Source organism: Pogoniulus pusillus, chromosome 14 (genome assembly GCF_015220805.1).
Source record: "Pogoniulus pusillus isolate bPogPus1 chromosome 14, bPogPus1.pri, whole genome shotgun sequence".
NCBI classification, from domain to species: domain Eukaryota; kingdom Metazoa; phylum Chordata; class Aves; order Piciformes; family Lybiidae; genus Pogoniulus; species Pogoniulus pusillus.
Genome location: NC_087277.1, coordinates 4477791 through 4503384, shown reverse-complemented (window position 1 = coordinate 4503384; position 25594 = coordinate 4477791). Strand labels below are relative to the sequence as shown.

At 48.3% G+C, this 25594-nt stretch overlaps 1 protein-coding gene across 1 annotated transcript in view; it reads left to right on the top strand.

Annotated features, from left to right (window-relative positions):
• Nucleotides 1-22202, top strand: part of SYBU (syntabulin) — a 47727-nt gene extending 25525 nt beyond the window's left edge. Inside the window, exons 4-9 of the mRNA XM_064154169.1 lie at nt 6919-6948; nt 11380-11449; nt 11993-11995; nt 15637-15831; nt 17511-17657; nt 20134-22202. Coding sequence (XP_064010239.1) covers nt 6919-6948; nt 11380-11449; nt 11993-11995; nt 15637-15831; nt 17511-17657; nt 20134-21247 — 1559 coding nt within the window. The 3' untranslated portion in view covers nt 21248-22202. The remainder of the gene's footprint in view (nt 1-6918; nt 6949-11379; nt 11450-11992; nt 11996-15636; nt 15832-17510; nt 17658-20133) is intronic.
• Nucleotides 22203-25594: the final 3392 nt, after the last annotated feature.

Sequence of the window (25594 nt, the reverse complement as noted above, 5' to 3'; positions counted from 1 at the left end):
TTATCCAACCTGGCCTTGAACACCTCCAGGTGCCTCATCCAGGCTTTGCTTGAACACCTCCAGGGACGGTGCCTCCACCACCTCCCTGGGCAGCCCATTCCAATGCCAATCACTCTCTCTGCCAACAACTTCCTCCTAACATCCAGCCTAGACCTCCCCTGGCACAACTTGAGACTGTGTCCCCCTTGTTCTGTTGCTGGTTGCCTGGCAGAAGAGCCCAACCCCAACCAGGCTACAGCCTCCCTTTAGGTAGTTGTAGACAGCAAATGAGGTCTGCCCTGAGCCTCCTCTTCTGCAGGCTGCACACCCCCAGCTCCCTCAGCCTCTCCTCACAGGGCTGTGCTCCAGACCCCTCACCAGCTTTCTCACCTTTCTCTGGACATGTTCCAGCACCTCAACATCTCTCTATATTCTAGATAGTTTCACTGTTCTTTTAAATGGATGACACTTGAACCAAATCAGGTTTGTTTTTGTGATCATGTGCACATAGAATCATAGAATCAACCAGGTTGGAAGAGACCTCCAAGATCATCCAGGCCAACCTAGCACCCAGCCCTAGCCAGTCAACCAGACCATGGCACTAAGTGCCTCATCCAGACTTTGCTTGAACACCTCCAGGGATGATGGCTCCACCACTTCCCTGGGCAGCCCATTCCAAAGGCAAATCATACACTGCATTTACATAACAGCAAATATTTAATTAGCTTATAATAAATGTTGCTTTTCCTCCTGGGACTGCAGGGTTGGTTAGTTAGTTACCTCCCCATTGCATTTCTGCTTCCAGTAGTTTGGTTATTTCTTTCCTTTTGCCTGTTGACAACATTTCAAATTGCCATGAAATGTTTTCTGCACATTCTAAAGCAAGCCATATGTCTTATGTTAAGTGTGACCCTGCAGAAGCTTTGGGCTGAATCAGGTTTAGCATGTGATTGCATGGATTTGCTTACATGCTGCAAACACGTGCCTGTGCAGTGCTGCAGCCAGCCTCTCACCTTCTGCCTGGCAACCAGCTCTAGGTGTATTGAAGGGGCCCCTGAAAACCCCTTGTTAAACTTGTGCCACCAACGTGATGAGAGGGCTGGGATGTTTTCCTGCTTTGTGATGGAGTTTGCTCCCTCTCTGTGCACTGCTGAGTCATCCCTGCCAAAGATGATATTTTCCAGCTCCTAAAAATACTTTTGACCAGCCTATCCATTTCCTTTCAAACAGATCAAATAACATTGCCACACACACACCACAAAACATCTCCTGAGGTGATACTGCATGCTTATAAAGATACTTTTCCATAGCAGGGTTTGCACATTTTATGTATTATCCATTTCATAAAGCTGTCAGATTCAAGTTGATCATTCAGATGCAATTACATGAAGGGAGGCTGTAGCCAGGTGGGGGTTGGTCTCTTCTGCCAGGCAACCAGCAATAGAACAAGGAGACAACAGTCTCAAGTTGTGCCAGGGGAGGTCTAGGCTGGATGTTAGGGAGGAAGCTGTTGGCAGAGAAGAGAATGATTGGCATTGGAATGGGCTGCCCAGGGAGATGGTGAGTTGCCATCCCTGGAGGTGTTGAAGCAAAGCCTGGATGAGGCACTTAGTGCCATGGTCTGGTTGACTGGATAGGGCTGGGTGCTAGGCTGGACTGGATGATCTCTTCCAACCTGGTTGGTTCTATGAACTGCCTGTACTTTTTAACCTGCAGTCTCATTGTTTGTATTGTGGTTATTTCCTATTGAGCAGCATCCTCCCATCTCTGATCCAAAGAGCCTTTTTGCATGAACAGGAAGCAAAGTTCCCCAGACTGCTCCCTTCCTTCTGCTCTGTGAACATATGGTTCCCCCTGACAAAGGTCATGTCAGGCAGAGAACAGAAAATGTATTGGAGCAATTTAAAGCTGTAGAAGCACAAAAAAAAAAAAAAAATAGGTGTGGTTGCTTTCTGTATGAAGAATTTCCTTAAACTATATACAGCAAGGAAAACAAAACCCCAAAGCAACTTGCAGCGCTCTGTGTCCGCTCCAGAGTCCGCTTTTGGCTGCTCTACAAATTCATTAATTAAAACCAATTAAGGAAAACACAAACCCAGATCACAGTGATATGCAGAATAAACATGATGGCTCTCAGCCAGTGTCTGTAATTAGTTTGTAGTGGCTGTGTTGTGAGAGAAGAGCTTGATTGATTGTGGTTTCACAGCACACACAAGGCGCATTCTGCGCTCACGTCGAGATCCGCGGTGCTTGCGATTTGCAGTGGTGTAGATCAGATTGCTACCAAACTGTGGTATTTAGATGAGATCAGGGGGGGGGAAATCCTTAATGGGATAAATATTAATTATTTGGCAATGAACCTTTCTTCCAAAGTAAGAAGAGTAAGCAAACAAGGTGAATAAAATAGTCAAGCTAAAGAGTTTAGATCGCACAACCAGTTAGACTGAATTGATCAGTTGTAAAATGAAGTTTAGATCCAAACACAGGAAGCAGGAGCTGTATTGCAGGGTTGTTGGTGGGGTTTTTTTTTCCCAAAGTTTTGGGAAGTTTCTTCATCCAGCAGGTTTAAACAATTTATGGAGGAGTCACACTGGAAGTTTCCCTCCACATCCCCTCTGACTGCATCTTTGCCAGCTGCCCGAGTTACGAGCTGTTACTGCACAGCCTGCAGTCAGCAGAGCTGTCTGGAGAGTGAGCATGGGCAAGCAGTTGGGTGGATGTCAACTCAAGACTGGAAAGTGATGGCCTCAGTGGCCAGCACAGTGGGTAGGGAAGGCAATGCCTCTTGGCATTGAACTGTTGGAGAGAGTCCAGAGAACGCCACGAAGATGATCAGAGGGCTGGAGTCTATCCTGTGAGGACAGGCTATGAGAGTTGGGACTCATCAGCCTGGAGAAGAAAAGGGCTTTGAGGAGACCTTGTAGTAGTCTTCCAGTATCTGAAGGGGACCTACAGGGAGGGCTGGGGAGGGACTATTGACAAGATCTTGTAATGACAGGATGAGCACTAATGGGTTTAAACTGGCAGAGGGGAGATTTTAAACTACATGTTAGTAAGAAGTTCTTTCCAGTGAGGGTGGTAAAACACTGGCACAGGTTACCCAGGGAGGTTGTGGATTCTCCCTCCCTGGAGGTGTTGAAGCCCAGGTTGGATGAGTTCTAGTGGGAGGTGTCCCTGCCTATGGCAGGGGGTTGGAACTAGATGATCTTTGAGGTCCCCTTCCAATATAAACCATTCTATGATACTTCAGGATTGACAGTGCCAGGCAATGCAGTGCCCAGATTCTCACCATCCTCCTGGGAGTGCAACTCAAATCTGAGCTTGATGACTAAACTGCATTGTAAAATAGGATGGTTAGGTACTGAGATCCAAGATTCACAGCAGAGAGCATGCCAGGCAGGGACACATCTTCACCTGCCTGCAGGAGATGCCAGAGAAGAATGTCACAGGATCACAGGATGTTAGGGGTTGGAAGCAAGCTCCATAGATCACTGAGTCCAACCCCCCTGCCAGAGCAGGAACATAGAATGTAGCTCAGGGTGCACAGGAGTGCATCCAGAAGGGTCCATCCCCCAGACTTAGCCACTTCTGAGCATGCCATGTGTGGCACCTCAGACTCGCTCTGGACCTGCTTGCTGGAGCCATACCATGGTCTGTGTGTGGAAGCAAACATTATGTTTCATTCCTTTGAAACGTGGCCAGTGCTGGAGTTACTGCCTGGGTTTGTGCCCCAGCTGAGCAGTTAGAGCTCGGGGCTAAGATCGGAGCTCAGTGCACTCCTTAGAACAAAGGGCTTCAAATCCACACTTCCTCTAAGAGCTCCTGAACCACTGCAACCTGCTGGTCATCCTCAGCTTCCTCCACCCACCCAAGACCTGACAGTAGTGGGAAACATGAGACATAGGCAGAAGTAGAGCATCACAGAAGCCTCCAGGTTGGCAAAGCCCCTCAGGACCACCAAGCCCAACCTAGAACCCTACTCCACAAGGTTCACCTGAAATCATATCCCTAAGCACCACATCCAAACCACCATTAAACACATCCAGGGTGGGTGGCTCCACCACCTCCCTGGGCAGCTCATTCCAGTGCCTGACCACTCTCTCTCTCTTTCATAAGCATAACAGCTTCTGTAAGACTGGAACTCCAGATGTAGCTGTGAGTTAAAAGTTTGAAGAGAAACAAAACCAAATCTCTTTCAAATCCTGCTCTTTCCATTCTCTTTACTTTGCCAGCTGCTTCTAATGGCTTAGTTAAAGTTTATTGCACAGAAGAGCATAGGCCCAGGATCTTCTCCTGGGATCTCTAAACAAAGTTATCTACAGAGATAGGATGCCACTGACTCTGTGGCTACACTAGAGTGGTGAACAGATGTGCATGCTTTGATCTCTTTGCTGTACAACAGGATGGTTTTGAGACAAGGCTGCTTAGCAAATATAAGTGCTTTACAGTTCGAGGACTAGCTGTCAGCACCCTCCTATTTACAGCCCTGTGTCACTAGGTGAATGTATATGCAAAGCCTAGCATTGAGAGTCAGATACATATCATAGAATCAGAGAATCAGTCAGGGCTGGAAGGGACCACAAGGACCATTTAGTTCCAACCCCCCTGCCATTGGCCAGGGACACCCTACCCTAGATCAGGCTGCCCAAAGCCTCAGCCAGCCTGGCCTGAAACACCTCCAGCCATGGGGCCTTAACCACCTCCCTGGGCAACCCATTCCAGCCCTCTCACCACTCTCAGGCTCAACAACTTCCTCCTCACATCCAGACTGAGTCTCCCCACCTCCAGCTTTGCTCCATTCCCCCCACTCCTCTCACTCCCTGACAGCCTAAAAAGTCCCTCCCCAGCTTTTTTGTAGTCCACTTCAGATCCTGGAAGGCCACAAGAAGGTCTCCTGGGAGCCTCCTCTGCTCCAGCCTGCACAGCCCCAACTCTTTCAGTCTGTACTCACAGCAGAGCTGCTGCAGCCCTCTGAGCATCCTCATGGCCCTGCTCTGGACACAGTCCAGCATCTCCACAATCCCTTTTGTAATGGGGGATCCAGAACTGGATGCAGTACTCCAGGTGGGATCTCAGCAGAGTGCAGCAGAGGGGGAGAATCACCTCCCTGGCCCTGCTGGCCACACTTCTCCTGCTGCAGCCCAGGCTCTGCTTGGCTTTCTGGGCTGCAAGTGCACACTGCTGGCTCCTGTTGAGCTTCTTGTCCACCATCACCCCCAAGTCCCTCTCCTCAGGGCTGCTCTCCAGACAGTCACTGCCCAGCCTGGATCTGTGCTTGGCATTGCCTCGACCCAGATGCAGGACCCTGCACTTGGTCTGGTTGAACCTCCTGAGGTTGGCCTGTGCCCACCTCTGCAGCCTGTCCAGGTCCCTCTGGATGGATCCCTGCCCTCCAGCCTGGCTGCTGCACCACACAGCTTGGTGTTGTCAGCAAACTTGCTGAGGCTGCACTCAATGCCTCTGCCCATGGCACTCACAAAGATGCTGAACAAGCCTGGTCCCAGGACTGCTCCCTGAGGGACTCCACTTGTCACTGGCCTCCACTTGGCCATGGAGCCATTGACAGCCACTCTTTGGGTGTGGCCATCCAGCCAGTTCTTTATCCATCCAGTGGTCCACCCATCAAACCCATGTGTCACCAGCTTGGAGACCAGGATGTGGTGCAGGACAGTGTCAAAGGCCTTGCTCAGGTCCAGGTAAATGCCATCAGTTGCTCACTCCTCATCTATGACTGTTGTGACCTGTTCATAGAAGGCCACCAGGTTTGTGAGGCAGGATTTGCCCTTGGTGAAGCCATGCTGAATATAGCAGATCACCTCTTCACTATTCTCCTGTCTCAGTAGTGCCTCCATGCGGATCTGCTCCGTGATCTTACCAGGCATGGTACATGAAATTCACAGCTAGGTATAGATATGAAAAGGTCATGTTGATGAAGTCAGAAGATATGTAAGCTCTCTATATATACACTCTATATACTTCAGCAGCTGTGAAACATGCAAACAGGAAAGACACAAAAAGACTACATTTTACTAAGCCCATACACATCCTCAGTTTTGGAAACCCAGCTCTGCTCAGCTGTCAGTGGTCCTGTCACAGGTACTGCCTCTCTCTTTTTTTGTTGTTGGGGTTTTTTCCTCCTGTATTTTACTCCTCTGTATCTCTTCTGTATTTTTATCTGTTTTGATAGCAAAATGCAGACAAGAAAGTTTGAGCAGAAGGAAAAAGATTAAATGCTAAAGTGCAGGCAAGAGTTTGATATCAAGAGCAGATCAAACAAGGCATCCAGGCACCTGCAATGGCTTCAAATAGCAGACTGGGATGGCTGTGCTCAGGAATGCATGTGAGGTTAGTTGTTGTGACCCTGTGTAAGAGATACATGCATACAGGACATGGGTTTTCTGTGCTTGCATATTGTCCTGGTAAGGCCTGATCCACATGCAACAGCTGTGATGTGGCACTTTGCTCTGCAAAGAGCAGAGTTAAGGATGGGGTCTTCTTGCATCAAAATGTAGGCACAGTGGTGGTGCATCCATGAATGGAATGAAGATGCACAGAGCCAGCTGGTTGGGTACCTGCCTTGCCCAGGCAGTTCTTTCTTCCTTTCCTCAGTCCCACCCTGAAACTTGTAATTGCATCACTTATGGGATGTGAAATCTGCCCTGGAGTGATTAGTAGGAAGTTCCCCAGTTGTTTGCCATGCTGTGGCAGGACAGTGTTAGTCTCCTGAGCTCTGGCCCCAGCCCATGGCCCCAGCTTCTGTCCTTGCCCATGGCAGGGGGTTGGAGCTAGATGATTCTCGTGGTCCCTTCCAACCCTGACTGATTCTGTGATGAGCACATGGCTTCTGCCAGACCTTCATGGCTCTCTCTGCCTCTGCCTGGGTTGTGCCTGTCCATGCTACCTGCACTCCTCCTCACAGGGTGTAGCATGCAGTAGCAGGATCACAGGCTGCCTTCTCCTCCCCTCCATGTCAGATGGAGCTAGGGCACTTGAGTGGTTTTGTCAGGGCAGGAAGGAGTTCAAAAAGCAGCCCAAAGCATGATGCTATCTGTGTCATGGCCCATTCAATAGGAAAGTGGAGGGGCAGTGCCAGACAGTGCACAATTCCACTCCTGCTTCTCAGAGAGCTGTTCCAGGGAAGGAGCACTGCAGGGAAATGCTACAGTACTTCGTTGGCTGTCCTTGTGTTGTCCTTCCCACTGCACAGAGCAGGTCACAGCTCCTCTCCTGCATCGTGGGCGTGCTGTTACTGTGAGGCAAGAGGAGGCCAGAGCAACAGGCTCCTGGCGTTAAATGCCATTTGTACAGCACAAACCTTTCCACCAGAGCATATACCCAAGCTGGCTCACCTGCCAGAAGGCTGTTGGTGCTGTGACACTGAGTGCCTGGAGCATGGGAGACTATGGCTCACTGAATTTCAAATGAGATATTGCTGAACCCAGCAGCTCAACACATCTTTCACAGGAAAGGGTGGGTAAGGTAGTCCTCTTAACAAGAAAGTCTCACATCAGAGCTAGACAAGTTAGGGCAAAATGTGCTTCTGAGAAGCTGCAACCTCTTTTGTGGTTCATGTTGGATCATCTGCCTGTACTGGGGCTTACCTGTGTGAACTTCTGCAACCACATTGCCACAGTGACAAAAATAGTCAGCAGGTGTCCTGAGGGAGCTGCCAGCATGTAGAATGGTGTTAGGAGAGATGACAGCTACAAGGGTGATGAGGGCACTGGAGGGCATGCCTTGTGAGGAGAGGCTGAGGGACCTGGGGCTGTTTAGTCTGGAGAAGACTGAGAGGGGATCTAATAAATGTTTATAAACATCTGAGGGCTGGGGCTCAGGAGAGGGGGGGGACAGGCTCTGCTCACTGCTCCCTGGGGTAGGACAAGGACCAAATAATGGAAGCTGCAGCACAGGAGGCTCCACTTCAACACTTTACCATAAGTGTCCCAGAGCACTGCACAGGCTCCTCAGATAGGTTGTGGAGTCTCCTTCTCTGGAGCCTTTCAAGGCCTGCCTGGATGTGTTCCTGTGTGACCTGACCTACATTGTGTGGTCCTGCTCTGGCAGGGGTGTTGGACTTGATGATCTCCTTGGGTCCCTTCTGACCCCTAATACCCTGTGATCCTGTGAGAGCCTGTGTTCAGCTCCTGCCCATATCACTGCTAGGCAAGGAGTTTCATCTCCTTGTTAAGACATTTGCAAGACAGACTTCACACTTAACTCAGAAGAAGATGTTGCAGTCAATATTACACAGATCTTGTTTTATTTAGAGATGTCTACCAAATGGGAGGGAGTGTTTTGAAAAGCCTCCTAGTAACACTGCTCTCAAGATCTGCCACATGAGGTGGTGGAGTTGCCATCGCTGGAGGTGTTCAAGCCAAGCCTGGATGGGGCACTTACTGCCATGGTCTGGTTGATTGGACAGGGCTGGGTGCTAGGTTGGACTGGATGAGCTTGGAGGTCTCTTCCAACCTGGTTGATTCTACGACTCACAGTATCACAGTATCACAGTATCATCAGGGTTGGAAGAGACCTCATAGATCATCCAGTCCAACCCTTTACCACAGAGCTCATTCTATGCAGAGCTGGCTTTTACATCTCTAACACACTTGGAACCAATGCTAGCAGTGACCCCTTTACTTTGTAAAACGTTCTGGAAGATGCTATAAATAGCTGCATGCCTAATTTTAAGCACAAGTAGTCTCCTGTGCTCAGCGCACAGCTTCTGTGCAGCTATTACAGTGTCACAGTATCACCAAGGTTGGAAGAGACCTTATTATCAGAGTCGGGCCAGACAGGCTAATTCGAGCTTCGCAGCCACAGCTCCTGCTCTCAGGCTCAGCCCAGCCTTTCAGAAAACTCATCCTTGGAGTGGTTGTGCTCTCAGGCTCTGCTGACTTGACGCAGGCTGGGCAGCCCTCCCCCAGCGCTGCGCTGCCAGCCAGGCAGGTCAGGGAGAGGTGATTATTAAGCCTTGCTTCCTTGAAATGCTTTCGATAGCAAGATCTGATTATGATGTGGTCTACTTAAGCAGAGATAAGCCTTGGCTAGGGCTCCTGTTCTCTGTCACAGCCAGGACCTGGCTCTGGAAAGCTTGTTGGTATCTTGCAAGGACAGGAATGCTTTGGGGGCCCAGACACCGGAGGTATGGTATCTGGTGATGTGTTTACCTGTTCAGGTCTTGTTTGGAGCAGTAGATTTGGGAGCAGTGGGGTACTGGGACAGTGTTTGCAGTGTACTTTAGTTTTGTAGATGGGAATGTTTTGTTTATCAGGAAAACACTGTTGCAGCTTTGGATGTTATATCCCACGATCGTTTTGCTTCCCCAAGGAGAGGGTCAGTGACATCTGCATCTGCAGACTTGAGATGAACACTTTGTGAGAAAAAGAGCAGCAGCTCTGCTGCTCCTCCTCCTCCTCCTCTCTCAATCTCATGCTCGGTTCTGATCTGATTACAGCTGTGCTGACTTGGGGCTGATTATTAGAAGTCTGTTGTACTGGGTGTGGAGTGGTTAGGGGTGATGTAACTGGGTTCCTAGGGTACTCGTTTCAAAGAGCTAAGCTTTGCATTGAGCACTTTGAATTGGGCTGAGGAATACTCTGGACTGGGATAAATAAGATGCATAGAGAAACAGGGGCTGATCTCAGACCTGGTGAGGTTGGGAAGGTATTGGGTTAAATCTGAACACATCTGATCCTAAGACCAGCTGCTAAGAGTTGCTAGATGTTAATGAAGGTTGCTGGATGTCTCATCCTCTTCAAGGTAGTGAGGACAGCCCCATTACAGCCTTTCCTCAGGACATGCCTATAACCATCAGCTCTGCAAGTGATTTAAGAGAGATAGGCCACCTGAAAGTTTCTCTGCTATGATAGGGATGATGGTACCTGGGGCTGCATCTGCCCCCCATGGGAATGATGGCAGAAATGGATTTATGGCTAGCCTGCAGCCACTGGCCGTGGGTGTCTGTAATTCTGAAGTGAGAGATGTTTCTCCTGACTGGCTGCTCAGAGGATGTTGAAGAGTTATTTCTGTCCCCTCAGATGCAGTTACCACCCATTATTGTGGCGCTGCAGCGTGAGACCTGGATGTGGCCTGGGATGTTTGCCATTTGAGTCCTAACCTGGGTGGTGGAGGGGGGGGAAGATTCCAGAAGATAAGACTTTGTTAGTACATCTACCTCAGCAAAGTGCTGGCCTTAGGAAAATGTGAGCACTTCTCCTTGCATATGCCAGAGCCTGGGAAAGAAACAAAAGCTGTGATGCATAGTAAAGTCAGTATCTGGCTGGCACTTGAGAGCCACACGTGATTAGTGGATTACTTAGGGCTATGAGAACTGCCTCACTCTGCCTCTGTGCCACACAAAAACCTGCCTGTGTGTGTACATGTGGGCATTCTCCACGCATTAATGCATATATACACCTGTGTGTATATGCTTTATATAGAATCATAGAACCAACCAGGTTGGAAGAGACCTCCAGGCTCATCCAGTCCTACCTAGCACCCAGCCCTGTCCAGTCAACCAGACCATGGCACTAAGTGCCTCAGCCAGGCTTTGCTTGAACACCTCCAGGGATGGTGACCCCACCACCTCCCTGGGAGATGTATAAATGTATATATGTATAAATGCATATATGTATGTGTGTGCAGCATCTCAGAAACCAAAACAGAAGCTGCTTTCCTCCCAGCAAGAGGCATGTTTGTATGGCTTGATGCAGGAGAATTAGAATCATAGAATCAGCCAGGTTGGAAGAGACCTCCAGGATCATCCAGGCCAACCTAGCACCCAGCCCTATCCAATCAACCAGACCATGGCACTAAGTGCCTCATCCAGGCTTTGCTTGAACACCCCCAGGGACGGTGCCTCCACCACCTCCCTGGGCAGCCCATCCAATGCCAATCACTCTCTCTGTGAAGAACTTCTTCCTAATATCCATCCTATACCTACCCTGGCACAACTTGAGCCTGTGTCCCCTTGTTCTATTGCTGGTTATTCTCCAGTGACAAGCGTGTGCTGCCGAAGGAGCCACATGAGCGGCCTCATTCGCGTGTGGATGGCAAGGAGAAAGCAAGCAAACAGGTTGTCACAACAAATGTTCCTAGCTGAGCCTTAAAATGGCTTCTGCAGCATGAGGGGTTTGTGTCCAAATGGTTTGGGTTGTTTTTTTTTCTGCTGCTGAAGTGCCAGTTCTGAAGAAACGTTGCAAATCTGGAACCAATCCAGCGCTTGTCCTCGGGGATCTCTGGAAAGTCATGCAACTTCTGACACTCACAGGGCACGGACAAAGGAAGGATGCTTGTGATTCATTGTTATGTTGAAAACAGTCTTTGGGTTCTAAATTCCGCGGCGTTTTCACTCTTCCCTTTGCTGTTGCAGGGAGTGAAGGCCGATTTCAGCTCCTCGAGCAGCACGGCAGTTCTCAGCGCCCGAAGTCCATATGTCAGCTGCTGGAAGCAAAAGATCATCTTTTTCCTCGCAAGTAAGCAAAGCAGCTGGGGGTTGTTTTTCTTCCTGACTATTGCAAGCGATTGCTAGTGCCCAAGACAGACTGCCGTGGAAGGGTTGCAGTTGATACACGCAACAGCAGCCTGGAGTTTAAAACCATGTGGGTCACACTGTGCTCTTGGGCAGCGCTTAGACCGGTGAGAACTGCGCTGGGAGCACATGCTGCGCTTGGAGAGTGCCGGAGCAGCCAGCTGGGGGGGCTTCTGTTGTTTCGTCCTAACAAGCATGAGAGACACTGCCAGGGAAGGCAGAAAAGGCATTGGCTGGAGTAGGCAAGAGGGGTAGTTAACTGGGGGTAAGCTAGTTAGGGGAGAGGGGTATTTAACTGGGGGTAAGCTAGTTAGGAGAGAGGGGTAGTTAACTGGGGGTAAGCTAGTTAGGGGAGAGGGGTAGTTAACTGGGGGTAAGCTAGTTAGGGGAGAGGGGTATTTAACTGGAGGTGTGCTAGTTAACAGCAGTACTGCTAAGCAGATAGTTTTAACCTTTGAGTCTTACCACTTTGTTTTCTCTCAGTAAGTAATAAAGTGTCAACTCGGCGTGTTCCTTTTCAGATGGTGACCTTGTTTTTTGTAGGAAGCAGTAGGTAGTAGTGGCTTGGATGTTTTTTTTCCCTTAAACATCTTTACTTCTCCTTTATATACCTAAAACTGTTTGCAAATCAAGAGAGAAAGACAGTGAGAAAGAGGAAGAGGGAGGGAGAGAGAGAGAGAGAGAGAAAGAGGAAGAGGGAGAGAGAGAGGAAGAGAGGAAGGGAGGAAGAAAGAAAGGAAGAAGGAAGAGATAAAGGGAGGAAGGAGGGAGGGAGGAGGGAGGGAGGAGGAAGGAAGGAAGGAAGGAAGGAAGGAAGGAAGGAAGGAAGGAAGGAAGGAAGGAAGGAAGGAAGGAAGGAAGGAAGGAAGGAAGGGAAGGAGGGAGGGAGGAAAGAGGGAAGGAAGGAAGGAAGGAAGGAAGGAAGGAAGGAAGGAAGGAAGGAAGGAAGGAAGGAAGGAAGGAAGGAAGGAAGGAAGGAAGGAAGGAAGGAAGGAGGGAGGGAGGGAGGAAAGAAGGGAAGGAGGGAGGGAGGAAAGAGGAAAGGAAGGAGGGAGGGAGGAAAGAGTGAAGGAAGGAAGGGGGAAGGGGAAGGAGGGAAGGAAGGAAGGAAGGAAGGAAGGAAGGAAGGAAGGAAGGAAGGAAGGAAGGAAGGAAGGAAGGAAGGAAGGAAGGAAGGGAAGGAGGGAGGGAGGAAAGAGGGAAGGAAGGAGGGAAGGAAGGAAGGAAGGAAGGAAGGAAGGAAGGAAGGAAGGAAGGAAGGAAGGAAGGAAGGAAGGAAGGAAGGAAGGAAAAGAAAGAAAGAAAGAAGAAAAAAGAAGAAAGAAAGAAAGAAGAAAGAAGAAAGAAAGAAGAAAGAAAGAAGAAAGAAAGAAAGAAAAGAAAGAAGAAAAAAGAGAGAAAGAGAGAAAGAGAGAAAAGAGAGAGAAAGAAAGAAAGAGAGAGAAAGAGAGAGAGAAGAGAGAAAGAGAGAAGAGAGAAGAAAGAAAGAAAGAAAGAAAGAAAGAAAGAAAGAAAGAAAGAGGAGAGAGAGAAAGAGAGAGAGAAAGAGAGAAGAGAGAAAAGAGAGAAAGAGAGAGAGAAAGAAAGAGAGAAAGAAAGAGAGAAAGAGAGAAAGAAAGAGAGAGAGAGGAAAGAGAGAGAGAAAGAGAGAAAGAGAGAAAGAGAAAGAGAGAAAGAGAGAAGAGAGAGAAAGAGAGAAAGAGAGAAAAGAAGAAGAGAAAGAGAGAAAGAGAGAAAGAGAGAAAGAGAGAAAGAGAGAAAGAGAGAAGAGAGAAAGAAAGAGAAAAAGAAAGAAAGAAAGAAAGAAGAAAGAAAGAAAGAAAGAAAGAAAGAAAGAAGAAAAAAGAAAGAAAGAAAGAAAGAAAGAGAGAGGGAGGGAGGGAGGGAGGGAGGGAGGGAGGGAGGGAGGAAGGTGGCTCATCTATCTAAATGAACTTCCCACGAAAGCTGGCTGTGAGATTTGTGCTTACCATGGAAGCGCAAAGGCAGGCAGCCTGCGCGCACGGCGGCGCTGGGCGGGAGCAGCGCGCATTGTGCTCTGCCCGCGCAGCCCCTACTGGCTGCGGCTTTCTGAAGCCGGTGGCGAGCGCTCCGGTTCGCAGGAGTGGTTTCCTGCCCTCTGTGGAAGAGCTGGCAGGCAGGCTGGGGCTAGCAGCAGGATCCCCGTATGCTTGAGTCACACAGCCTCCAAGGTCGCCGTGTGCCCCAGCACAGAGAAGTCGGCAGAAGGATGCTTACTGAGCAGCTTCCTATCTGTGTCCTGAGACTCTTACAAAAATAAACAGTCCTTAAGCTCTCTCCAGATAAAATCTAGCCAGTAAAGTTACAGGCTGTGGGAAGAAAACAGCACTAAGCATAATACAAAGCCCTACCATGGCCTTACTTGCAGTAATATTCTCTATCATTCCATCTGGTGCATTTAAATATAACAATTCGAGCATACTGCCCTGTTTAATTGCACAGAAGCCTCCTGTAATAAGGCTCCTTCCAATGCACTGCTGTGTTATGCACACTCAGTGCAGGCTCTCCTACCCAGCAGAGCTGATTTCCTGCTGTACAAAGTGGAAGGAGATGTCTCCTTTGCGATATGTTAGCTTTTCAGCTGTCTGACTTAACTGAATATGAAACATTTCAACGTTCTCACAAACCACAGTCCTGCACTTGGTTGTAAAATGATTATAAAATCACCCAAACCGCAGCAGTGTGGGGAAGGTTTGCAGCAGCCACTCAACCATCTGTTCCTTATAAACTGTTCCATTTTCAGAGGAGGGAGGAAACCAAGTCAGACAATTTTAAGGGGATATTTTGCTTCCTAATTCTGTGGTATTTGATTTTTTTGTGTTCCAGCCTTGTCTTTTGCTGGCTGGATTTTGTTGTTGTTTCCCCCCTCCCCCCCTCCTGTAAACCTGCCCTTTCATTACAGTTTGGAAGTGTTCTTCCTTGGGAGGGAGGGTGAAGGTAGCAGCATGGTAGTGCAAGAAAAGGAAACCAAGCAGGCAAGCGAAGAACACACCCTGAGAAGCTGTCCTCAGGGCACCTCAGCCCTTTGGCAGCTCTCAAGAAGCAGTGCACATACCAATTGCTTTCAAACATACACAGTTGACAGTCAGATGGTTCCACAAAGAGTGGGAAGAGAAAGATAGATATGTGTGAGGGGAATGGGAAGGAAGGAAGGACGAAAATGCCATGCTTTTCTTTGTCTATTTTAATGCTATTTCAGCCTGATGTCAGTGGGGTTCAAACTATTATCTAAGTGAATGAATAGCTGACAATGACAGCTGAAGCATCCAGCATGCCAAAGGCAGAAAAGAACAGTGGCAAAATCAAATCTGTTTTCACTGCACGCTGCAGTTCCTCTGGCTGCTTGCTGAGGAGCATGAAAGCAGTCTTACAGCAAACCCCCGGGGCTGGCCATCTCTCCACAGACCTGGCCAAGGAGTGCTGAAACATAGTTCTTCTGGCACTGGTCCAGGCTACAGTTCCCTCATCACTTAATGGAGTCGGAGGTCTAGGGAGCATGAGTGAGCACTGGATCCACAGAGGAATGTGAAAATGGCCAAGGATGCTCTAACTCGTGTAATTGAAACGAAGAGCCCCTTAGAATCATAGAATCATAGAATCAACCAGGTTGGAAGAGACCCCCAAGACCATCCAGGCCAACCTAGCACCCAGCCCTAGCCAGTCAACCAGACCATGGCACTAAGTGCCTCATCCAGGCTTTTCTTGAACACCTCCAGGGACGGTGACTCCACCACCTCCCTGGGCAGCCCATTCCAATGCCAATCACTCTCTGTGAAGAACTTCCTCCTAACATCCAGCCTATACTTCCACCAGCACAACTTGAGACTGTGTCCCCTTGTTCTGTTGCTGGTTGCCTGGGAGAAGAGACCAACCCCCACCTGGCTACAACTTCCCTTCAGGTAGTTGTAGACAGCAATGAGGCCACCCCTGTAGACCCCTGAGGTCACCCTACAGTCAGCGAAGGAGCATGCAGTGGCTGATGACTTCAGGACTTTCCTCCCAACCTCTCACAGTGTTCAGACAACTTTGTGTGTAAAATAAGGCACATAATGAGTTGCCCAAGGAGGATAATCCAGCATGCTTTAACCATTTTGGTTTCCCTCCAGTCGTGGCCCTTATGGTCGGAATAATGGATCCTTATCCTACAAGTCCGGAGCCAGCCCACCTGCTAACCGCGACAAGGACCCTTTGTGCAAGAACCAGCTGAGTCCTGCTAACATCCATCAGGGCTACAGGGCTTCTTCAGCCAGCAGCAGCAACTCAGGCTCATACAAAGGAAGTGACAGCAGCCCAGTCATGAGGCAAGTTTTTGTTTCAGCATCCTGCTGTTCAGCATGCTGACTCACCTTCCCTCAGGTGGGATCAGCTGTCTGGGTAGCCAAGAAGGGCGCCTTGCTCCTCAGCATAGGTGTGACTCCTGATATTGGTGGCTCGACAGTCAATGGGGTGCTGTAAAATTCAAGGGTACTTTCAGTCAAAACCCCTTGCAGTTGGTTTTCACTCCAAGGCAGGCTTGGAGTGGTTTCCTGTCACCAGATCTCATGAGGATTTACTGTTTCTTTCATGTAAGGGTCCTTTCACTTTGGAGAGCATTGGGTGGTGTAGTCTGGCAAACATTACACACTGAGGTGAAAGATCATAGAATCAGTCAGGGTTGGAAGGGACCACAAGGATTATCTAGTTCCAACTCCCTGCCATGGCCAGGGGCACCTCACACTAGATGAGGTCTCTAGAACCTCATCCAGCGTGGCCTTAAACACCTCCAGAGATGAGGCTTCCACCACCTCCCTGGGTAACCCATTCTCACCACCCTCATGCTGAAGAACTTTTTCCTAACATCCAGTCTGAATCTAACAACTTCCAGCTTTGCTCCATTCCCCCCAGTCCTATCACTACCTGACAGCCTAAAACATTCCCTCCACAGCTTTCTTCTAGGACCCCTTCAGATAGTGAAAGGCCACAATAAAGTCCCCTCAAAGCCTTCTCCTCTCCAGATTGAACAGCCCCAACTCCCTCAGTCTCTCCTCACAGCAGAGCAGCTCCTGCCCTCTGCTCATCCTCGTGGCTGTCCTATGGACACCTCCCAGCACATCCACATCCCTTCTGTAATAGTGGCTCCAGAACTGGATGCAGTACTCCAGGTGAGGTGTCACCAGGGCAGAGCAGAGGGGAGAATCACTTCCCTCGCCCTGCTGCCTACACTTCTCTTGCTGCAACCCAGGCTCTGGTTGCTCTCTGGGCTGCAAGAGCACACTGACAGCTCATATTGAGCTTCTCATCCACCAGCACCCCCAAGTCCCTCTCCTCAGAGCTGCTCTCAAGCTACTCACTGCTCAGCCTGTATTTGTGCTTGGCATTGCCTCGACCCAGATACAGGACCTGATCACTCTGCCCAGTCTTAGGCACCTCTCTGTGCAGCCCCTGTACAGGAAAGAACAGAGATACCTGTCAGAGCATGAGCCACATATTACAGAGAAGAAATTACCACCACACTGCTGCCATTCCCTGCCCCTGCATGCTGCTCTGCCTTGGGCAACTCAGCAGCCAAACATGTTAGATACACACCTGAAGCTAGATAGGACAGATCTAAGTTCCAGCTTCATAAGTCATGTGTGAAGCTGGACACAGTCCCCGTGCTACGTCACCTGGCTGTGTCTACAGCTGGGTGTCCTTGCCAGTGGTCCAGCTGCCCGCTTTTGGGCATGCCACCCCTCTCAGGTTAGGAGCTACCTAGGTATTCTAAAGTCATTTGCAGTAGTGGCACTGAAACCCAGCACAGTAAACAGCAAAATTGCACTGCAGCCACAAATCAGCCATTTCCTCAAGTACTTGGATCTGAGAGAGGGACTCACTTATGTGGACACTGAGGAGTCCCAAATGAGGCAGATGTAGACTGAGTTTTGCATCATTCAGTGGGGGGGTTTTCTGAAGAGGTGCAGGAGTGATGTTACATGATGGTTTGTTTGTCTTTTCTTTTCAGGCGATCAGGGAGGTACAATTCTTGTGATAGTCACAGCATGAAGCCACAAAATCCCGAGCAGTACTTGACTCCTCTGCAGCAGAAAGAAGTTACAGTACGGCATTTGAAAACAAAGCTGAAGGAATCTGAGAGCAAACTTAAAGAAAGGTATGCATCACTTCAGAAATCACAGTTAGATCAGCCCACCTAGGGCTGGGAATCTTCAACATATTTACTTCTTTCTTGACCCCATAGATTGTTCAGATTTGAGCCAGCAGTGTGCCCAGGTGGCCAGGAGAGCCAATGGCATCCTGGCCTGCATCAGGAATAGTGTGACCAGCAGGACCAGGGAAGTCCTTATGCCCCTGTGCTTAGCACTGGTCAGGCCACACCTTCAGTACTGTGTCTAGTTCTGGGCCACTCAATTTAAGAAAGATGTTGAACTGCTTGACTGTGTCCAGAGAAGGACACCAAGGCTGGTGAGGGGGCTGGAGCACAGCCCTACGAGAAGCAGCTGAGGGAGCTGGGAGTGCTCAGCTTGGAGAAGAGGAGGCTCGGGGGAGACCTTATTGCTGTCTACAACTACCTGAAAGGAGACTGTAGCCAGGTGGAGTTGGTCTTCTCTGCTAGGCACCAGTGATAGAACAAGAGGACATAGCCTCAAGCTATGCCAGGGCAGGTTTAGGCTGGATGTTAGGAAGAAGTTCTTCACAAAAAGAGTGATTTGCATTGGAATGGGCTGCCCAGGGAGGTGGTGGAGTCACCGTCCCTGGGAGTGTTTAAGAGGAGGATGAATGAGGCACTTAGTGCCATGGTTTAGTTAATTAGAAGGGTTAGGTGATAGAATCATAGAATCATAGAATCAACCAGGTTGGAAGAGACCTCCAAGATCATCCAGTCCAACCTATCCCTCAGCCCTAGCCAATCAACCAGACCATGGCACTAAGTGCCTCATCCAGTCTTTTCTTGAAGACCCCCAGGGACGGTGCCTCCACCACCTCCCTGGGCAGCCCATTCCAATGGGAAATCACTCTCTCTGTGAAGAACTTCTTCCTAATATCCATCCTATACCTACCCTGGCACAACTTGGGTTCTTTTGGACTTAATGATCTCAGAGGCCTTTTCCAACCTGGTTAATTCTGTGCTTGATTAAGAAGTTGTGTTCAGGTGTTTCAGGTTTCACAGCCCACTCAGTGAGTGTGTCCCACTCGATGGATATGAATATGGCTTTCCCAGTGGAATGTTTTTAAAGGAGAACTTTTTACCAGGCTCACTTAGCACTGAGACCATTAACACACAAACCAGTTTCTAGCAGCCACTGTCTTTAACCTTAGTTCTACCTCAGTTAGCAAAATATGACTCAAGTGTCTCCCTTCTCCTCCACTGACAGAAGAGCTCTTACACAAACCAATTTGCCCACTTAGGTTTTTCACTTAGATACTGATTTTTCACCTTAGCCCTTTTCATGGCTGCTGTGCAAAGAAAGGACAATGTGCATTACACAGCAACAGAGGTCATCTCTTTTGCTAAAAATGCTCTCCAGCACACACAGCCTAAGCAGGCACAAAGGGGTCTTTAAATAGAGCCCCAAGGTAGAGTCCCAAAGAGCTGCTGCATGGTCCAGCTTGGGATAGCCTGACCTCTGCATCTGCAAGGGCTACATCTCTTATAGAAGACTCTCTCCCCACTTGCATGCAAGTCAAGGCAGCATCCTTTGGCTCCACACTGGGGAAGCAATCTGGCTGCCTGCACCCTTGAGCCATCCTGCTGTCTGAGGCCAGTGCTGGCTCTGTCCATTCATAATGAGCTGTTGGCTGGCACAGAGGATGCCTTCAGAAAGCTGCTTTTCATTTCATCCAAGGTGAGATGTTTACCCCTGTATTAGTTGGACCTGACCTAGAGATCACCACTTGTAGAATCGTAGAATCATAGAATCAACAAAGTTGGAAGAGACCTCCAAGATCATCCAGTCCAACCTAGCACCCAGCCCTAGCCAATCAACTAGACCATGGCACTAAGTGCCTCATCCAGGCTTTGCTTCAACACCTCCAGGGACACAGACTCCACCACCTCCCTGGGCAGCCCATTCCAATGCCAATAACTCTCTCTGCCAACAACTTCCTCCTAACATCCAGCCTATACTTCCCCTGGCACAACTTGAGACTGTGTCCCTTTGTTCTCTTGCTGGTTGCCTGGGAGAAGAGGCCACCCCCCACCTGGCTACAATGTCCCTTCAGGTAGTTGTAGACAGCAATGAGGTCACCCCTGAGTCTCCTCCAGGCTAAACAACCTCAAAATGTCTGAGAACACAGCATAGCTGCTGGCTGTGAGGCAGTCAGTGAGCAGTCAGCAGCCAGGCCACAAGTCTTGGCAGCTGGTTTACACCTCTGCCAGCTTTCTCAGGAGAGGCAGGGAATAGCACATGGAAGAATTAGAATCATAGAACCATAGAATCAACCAGGCTGGAAGAGACCTCCAAGATCACCCAGTGCAACCTAGCACCCAGCCCTGCCAATCAACCAGACCATGCTTCCTTCTTTGCACATCTCTGCAGCATAGCCATCCCTGTGCAGTGGCAGCCTTATTTTGCCTCTGTAACTGACCAGTCAGCAAAAGTGTTAACAACATTTTTATTGTGCTGCAGGGAAACAGAAATAGAAGAGCTCAAAGCCCAGCTGGGAAGGATGAGGGAAGACTGGATTGAAGAAGAGTGCAATCGCGTGGAGGCAGAGCTGGCCTTAAAGGAAGCGAGAAGCGAAATCAAACAACTCAAACAGGTTATTGAAAGCATGAAAAGCAGCTTGGCTGAGAAAGACAAAAAGATCCAGCAATACTTCACAGACATAAACATTCAAAACAAGAAACTGGAATCCTTGCTACAGAGCATGGAGATGGCTCAGAACGGCTCCGTGAGGGATGAGCAGTGCCTGGAGTACACATGGGACTCAGACGGGAAGCCCTTAGCGGTGTGTGCCATGATGCCAGACAGCCTTAATGCAGAGCACCAGGCTTTGGAGGAGGTGGCAGGGAGTGGGCTGCTTCTTACTGAGGACACAACTTATGGGACTGATGCATTTGGAGAGAGTTTGACCAACACAGCTTCTGAGTTGTGTGATCCAGCTCTCTCCCATTTTCCTGTGAATAAAGAGATGCTTGGAAGTGTTTTGGATGGAAAAGTAGCATCTTCCTGGATGGAAGAGAAGAGCAGCAACGTAACAGCGGAGCAGGCTGTCCAGACTGACGTGGTGCCATATAGCCTGGACGTGGAGCAGCTCATCCAAAACATCTTCAGAGCTCAAGATACCAGTCCTCTAAGCCCACCCTCTTCACTGAAGGAATTGGGTGAATTTTCTTTTGGAAGCTTCAGTGATTCTGGTGTCATAGTGGACTTAACTCCAAGTGACCCAAACTCTGCCATCCTTTTGTCTCCTATGGAGTCTCCTTGCAGGAAGGTAGAGCATGGGGTTAATAGGAGCCATTTCATGACAGAACTTGATTTTACAGCACCTCATGATGATGAAACCTTTGGCTATGTCAATACTTCCTCTCAGATGGGAATAAAGAGGAGATACTGGAGCAGCAGTCTCCTCAGAGATGTCCTGGCTGTAGCAGCCCCTGTTGTACCAACTATCATGTGGGCTTTCAGTACTCAGAGAGGAGGAACAGATCCCATTTACAATATCGGAGCGTTGCTTCGTGGTTGCTGCCTTGTGGCCCTGCACTCCTTACGCCGTACACCCTTCAATATCAAAGCCTAAAGCCCACTTTGTCCCTGGGAGCCAACTGGCAGAGGCAGAAAGAAAGAGGGCTGAGATAGATGGTTAAAAAGTTCTTGTATATCCTGGCAGAGTCCATCATTTTGCTTTTGACTCTTTGATTTGCACTATAAATCGGTTCAAAAACACGTTCCTTGTTTCAAAATGAAAAGGCTGAACCCTGTAGTTCCCCTGGGTGTTTGTAACAGTACTGCTGCCTACAGAAAGAGTCTTCCTGCTCCCAGGCACCTTGGGCCTTCCCTGCACTGGTGCCAACACATCTTCACAGAGGGCAAGAGCAGTGAATTACAGCTAGCACTCTTTGTTGGGCCTTTGGCTGAGTTTAAGGCAGTCTCTTTTCCCTAGCTGGTTCACTGGGGGAACATGTGAGTGCTTTGCACTGGCTCAAGGGTAGCACAAGATGCATCCAGGAGCAAATAGGATTTCTGTAGGCAGCACTAACTGAAAACGTTTCTGCAACTACAGTATTGAGTGAGATGGAGTCTTGTTCCCACTGAGAGTATCACACACGTGCTCCAGAAAGCATGCTAGCGCCTTCCATTTGTTGTCCAAGGTGTCAATTCAACTCAGAGCTAATACTTATCTTCCCCAGGCAGCTTCCAGCACATCATTCGTGCCTGTCCTCGTGTAGTGCTCTTCTCAGTCGTACAATTGCTTGAGCATTTCACTGGTTTTACGCATATAGGGGGGACTGTAACCAAAAATGTACCTTGTTGGGAGTCTTGAAACGTGTTACAAAGATCAGTATAGGTGTGGAGACACTTTGAATCTTAATGTCGTTTTAAAGTCTTAATGTATTGGAACCCAATAGTCTTTGGAGCCCTTTGAAATACTATGTATAAATGTACTGTATTTTAACTTATTGTTTTATTTAATTGCTTTATTGTAAATTACCTTTATAATCACGAGTTCAGTAAAGCATGTTCGAAATGTCAAACGTCTGAGTGTTTTATTGGAGCTCAGCTCTGAAAAAATAGCCTGTCTCAGCTGAGCTGTGGGGCACAGGTTAAGTGGGAGGAGGCGCCAGCTGAGAGCAAAAGAAACCAGCAGGCCCCGGAGAGCAGAGTCAGAAAGCTTAAGCAGATCTGCAAGCGTAAGCACTCAGCTGCAGAGAAAGGCTCCGGTTGGTCTGCAGCCACACATGCCACCCACTCTGCTGCACTCACCCTGCATTAACAAATGCCAGTGACCTCACATTCAACCCACTGCAATCTTCTGCAACCTTGTCACTTCTCATGCCTGCCTCCCCAGAGAGCTACCAATCTGCCTGGCAGTTAACGGGGGGCTGGAGGGCCTCGTTTAACCCGCACAGGAGATGCGAGATGCAACTCAGACCATCAAATCACAAATTCCTCATGTCCAAACCTTGAGTTCTGTGTATAAATCAGAAGAGGGCAAGACTACATAGCAGCTGAAACAATGAAGGGTTTATCTGGCTACACACAAGCTTTCAGCAACAGCTTGGCCACTTTAAACCTCAATGACCTCCTGTTTTTTCCCCTTCAGCAAAACAAGCCAGAGCAGAATAGTTCTAGCAAAGCATGTATTGCTCTGCAGCTTTTGGGAAGAAGGGTTGTTACTAATAAGTCACAAGGATTAGATCATAGATCACAGAATCAATTAGTTGGCATGTGGGAAGTATTTGCAACACCCAAAACAGTGACACACAGAGAGAACCGGGGTTCTTTCATCTGGAGAGAACAAGTCTGAAGAGAGACCTGCTCACTACAGCTGCCAGAAAGGAGGCTGAAGGCAGGTAAGGGTCAGTCTCCTCTCCCTTGTGAGAAGTGATAGGACAAGAGGAAATGGCCTCAATTTGTATCAGAGGAGGTTCAGACTGAGTATTAGAAGAAACTTCTGCACTGAAAGGGTTTCCGAACACTGGAATAGGCTTCCCATGGAAGTGGTTGCATCACCATCCCTGAACACCTTAAAAATGCAGACACAAAGATGTGGTGCTAAGGGACCTGCTTTAGCAATGAGAGAATGGTTGGACTTGATGATCTTAAAGGTTTTTCACAACTGAAACAATTCTATGATGCTGTCAGCACACAGTAGAGGAAATGGAAGCAATTCCTATAACATTTGTGCTAAGGTATGGGCAGCGAGATGGAAGGCACAGCAGTAAACACCAAGGGAGGGACAAGCAATGCAGGAAGGCTGACATGCAAGGCAGAGCAACCAAAAGGTTTTTTAAATGAGTCAAGGCTCAAAAAATAAATGTGCTGTGACATATTCAGGGGCTCTGCTTCTAACTTTTTATTAACTAGCTCATGTTTGGTTAATTTTTCATAAATAGTATTTATTTGCATCTATTTTACATTGCCACAGAAATAACAATGGTAAGCACTAAGCTATTTTTTTCCAAGAGCTGAGATGCAGCTTCCAGGAGGTTTTACCTTAAATAGAAGAATCATAGAATCAACCAGGTTGGAAGAGACCTCCAGGCTTATCCAGTCCAACCTAGCACCCAGCTCTATCCGGTCAACTAGACCATGGCACTAAGTGCCTCAGCCAGGCTTTGCTTGAACACCTCCAGGGATGGTGACTCCACCACCTCCCTGGGCAGCCCATTCCAATGCCAATCACTCTCTCTGTGAAGAACTTCAAGGCTTCCCTGCTTTGCACCAGCAACAGTGAAAGAATTACAATCTGTACCTCTTCACTTGCTGGGTGCAGTTAAAAGGACATATAGAAATTGTTAGTAAAGTTAACAATTTCTCCCTATCTCCTCTCCACCATCAGATACTTCACAGGTGTGTACTAGGAACTTGCTTTTTACACCACTGTTCAGTGTCCATAGGCTGTAGTCATCCATTCTGCTCCAGGCACAGTACTTCTGCAGAAAATGTTCCCCAAAGTGCATACTGATAAATGTTTAAATGCCTTTTAGAAGGTATGAAAATAGTCCTTGAGATGTGTTACCTAACTAAAACTGCAGTCAAACCAGTTGGCTTGTGCAAGATTTTAAGAAGCAGTAGAAGCATACTAAACACTTAGAACTTTTCTCCATGGCTAAGACCATTAAGGGCAGCTCTCACTATCTTGTTTCCTCGGTTACTTTTTAAAGTAAAACTTGTGCCACAACTCCATTAAAAATGCTGTTTTTCTCAGCAGGCAGGACCTAGCCAGATGGCCTCCCAACCCTTCCCACTGAAGTTGTACATCACTGCTCCCTGTATGCACAGGGAACAAGTTTCAGGCACAGCATTTGCTGTTTTCACTGATGTCACAAGGTAAGAAATCCGTAAAACCCAATGAATTCAGGCACAACAGCACACACACTACAGGAGATGGGGAAGGCATTCACTGAAGCTGAGCTGCACACAAAAAACAGACTCCTTTCCTCCCTTCCAGCAGACATTAAACTTTCCTTCTTCATTAAAATTGTTGTTGTCTTCTACTGCATTTTTATCATGCACACTTCAGAGGAATTCCAGTGTACATACAGTAAGTGTGCCAAAAAATACAGTTTGAGATCACAGAATCAACCAGGTTGGAAGAGACCTCCAAGATCATCCAGTCCAACCTAGCACCCAGCCCTAGCCAATCAACTAGACCATGGCACTAAGTGCCTCATCCAGGCTTTGCTTCAACACCTCCAGGGACAGCAACTCCACCACCTCCTTGGGCAGCCCATTCCAATGCCAATCACTCTCTCTGCCAACAACTTCCTCCGAACATCCAGTCTAGACCTCCCCCAGCACAACTTGAGACTGTGTCCCCTTGTTCTATTGCTGCTTGCCTGGCAGAAGAGACCAACCCCACCTGGCTACAACCTCCCTTTAGGTAGTTGTAGACAGCAATGAGGTCGCCCCCGAGCCTCCTCTTCTCTAGGCTAAACAATCCCAGATGGGATGTTAACTGACAATTTTCACAGTAGCTTGATTAAGAGGACTATTCCTCAATTATAATACCTATGCAACAGGTATGAGGGGTGAGGATTTTCACTTCCCCCCCACCAACTGTAGGAAGTGAGTGTTTCTGCTAGAAATACAAACTTACCAATAGAAGTGATTAAATCACTCCCATATGTTGATAACAGCCTTCCTAAGAAAGGAGCCATGTCCAACACTGTTGTGTAGGGATACTGCTGCTGGTAGGCATTGCAGTGTCTCACATAAATGGGCAGGGTAGCACAGACAACTGCAAGTGACAAAGTGATAAGAAATTTGCTTTAGCATTCAGCTGCAACTTGCACTCGACCAAAAGTACATTCAGAGTCACAGATCACAGAAGTAATTGTCTTCTGCAAAGGTCAAGATGATCTCCTATGGAAAACTCAAGTACTTCTAAATAGTTTTAGGAAAAGACAGACACTCTTTATCA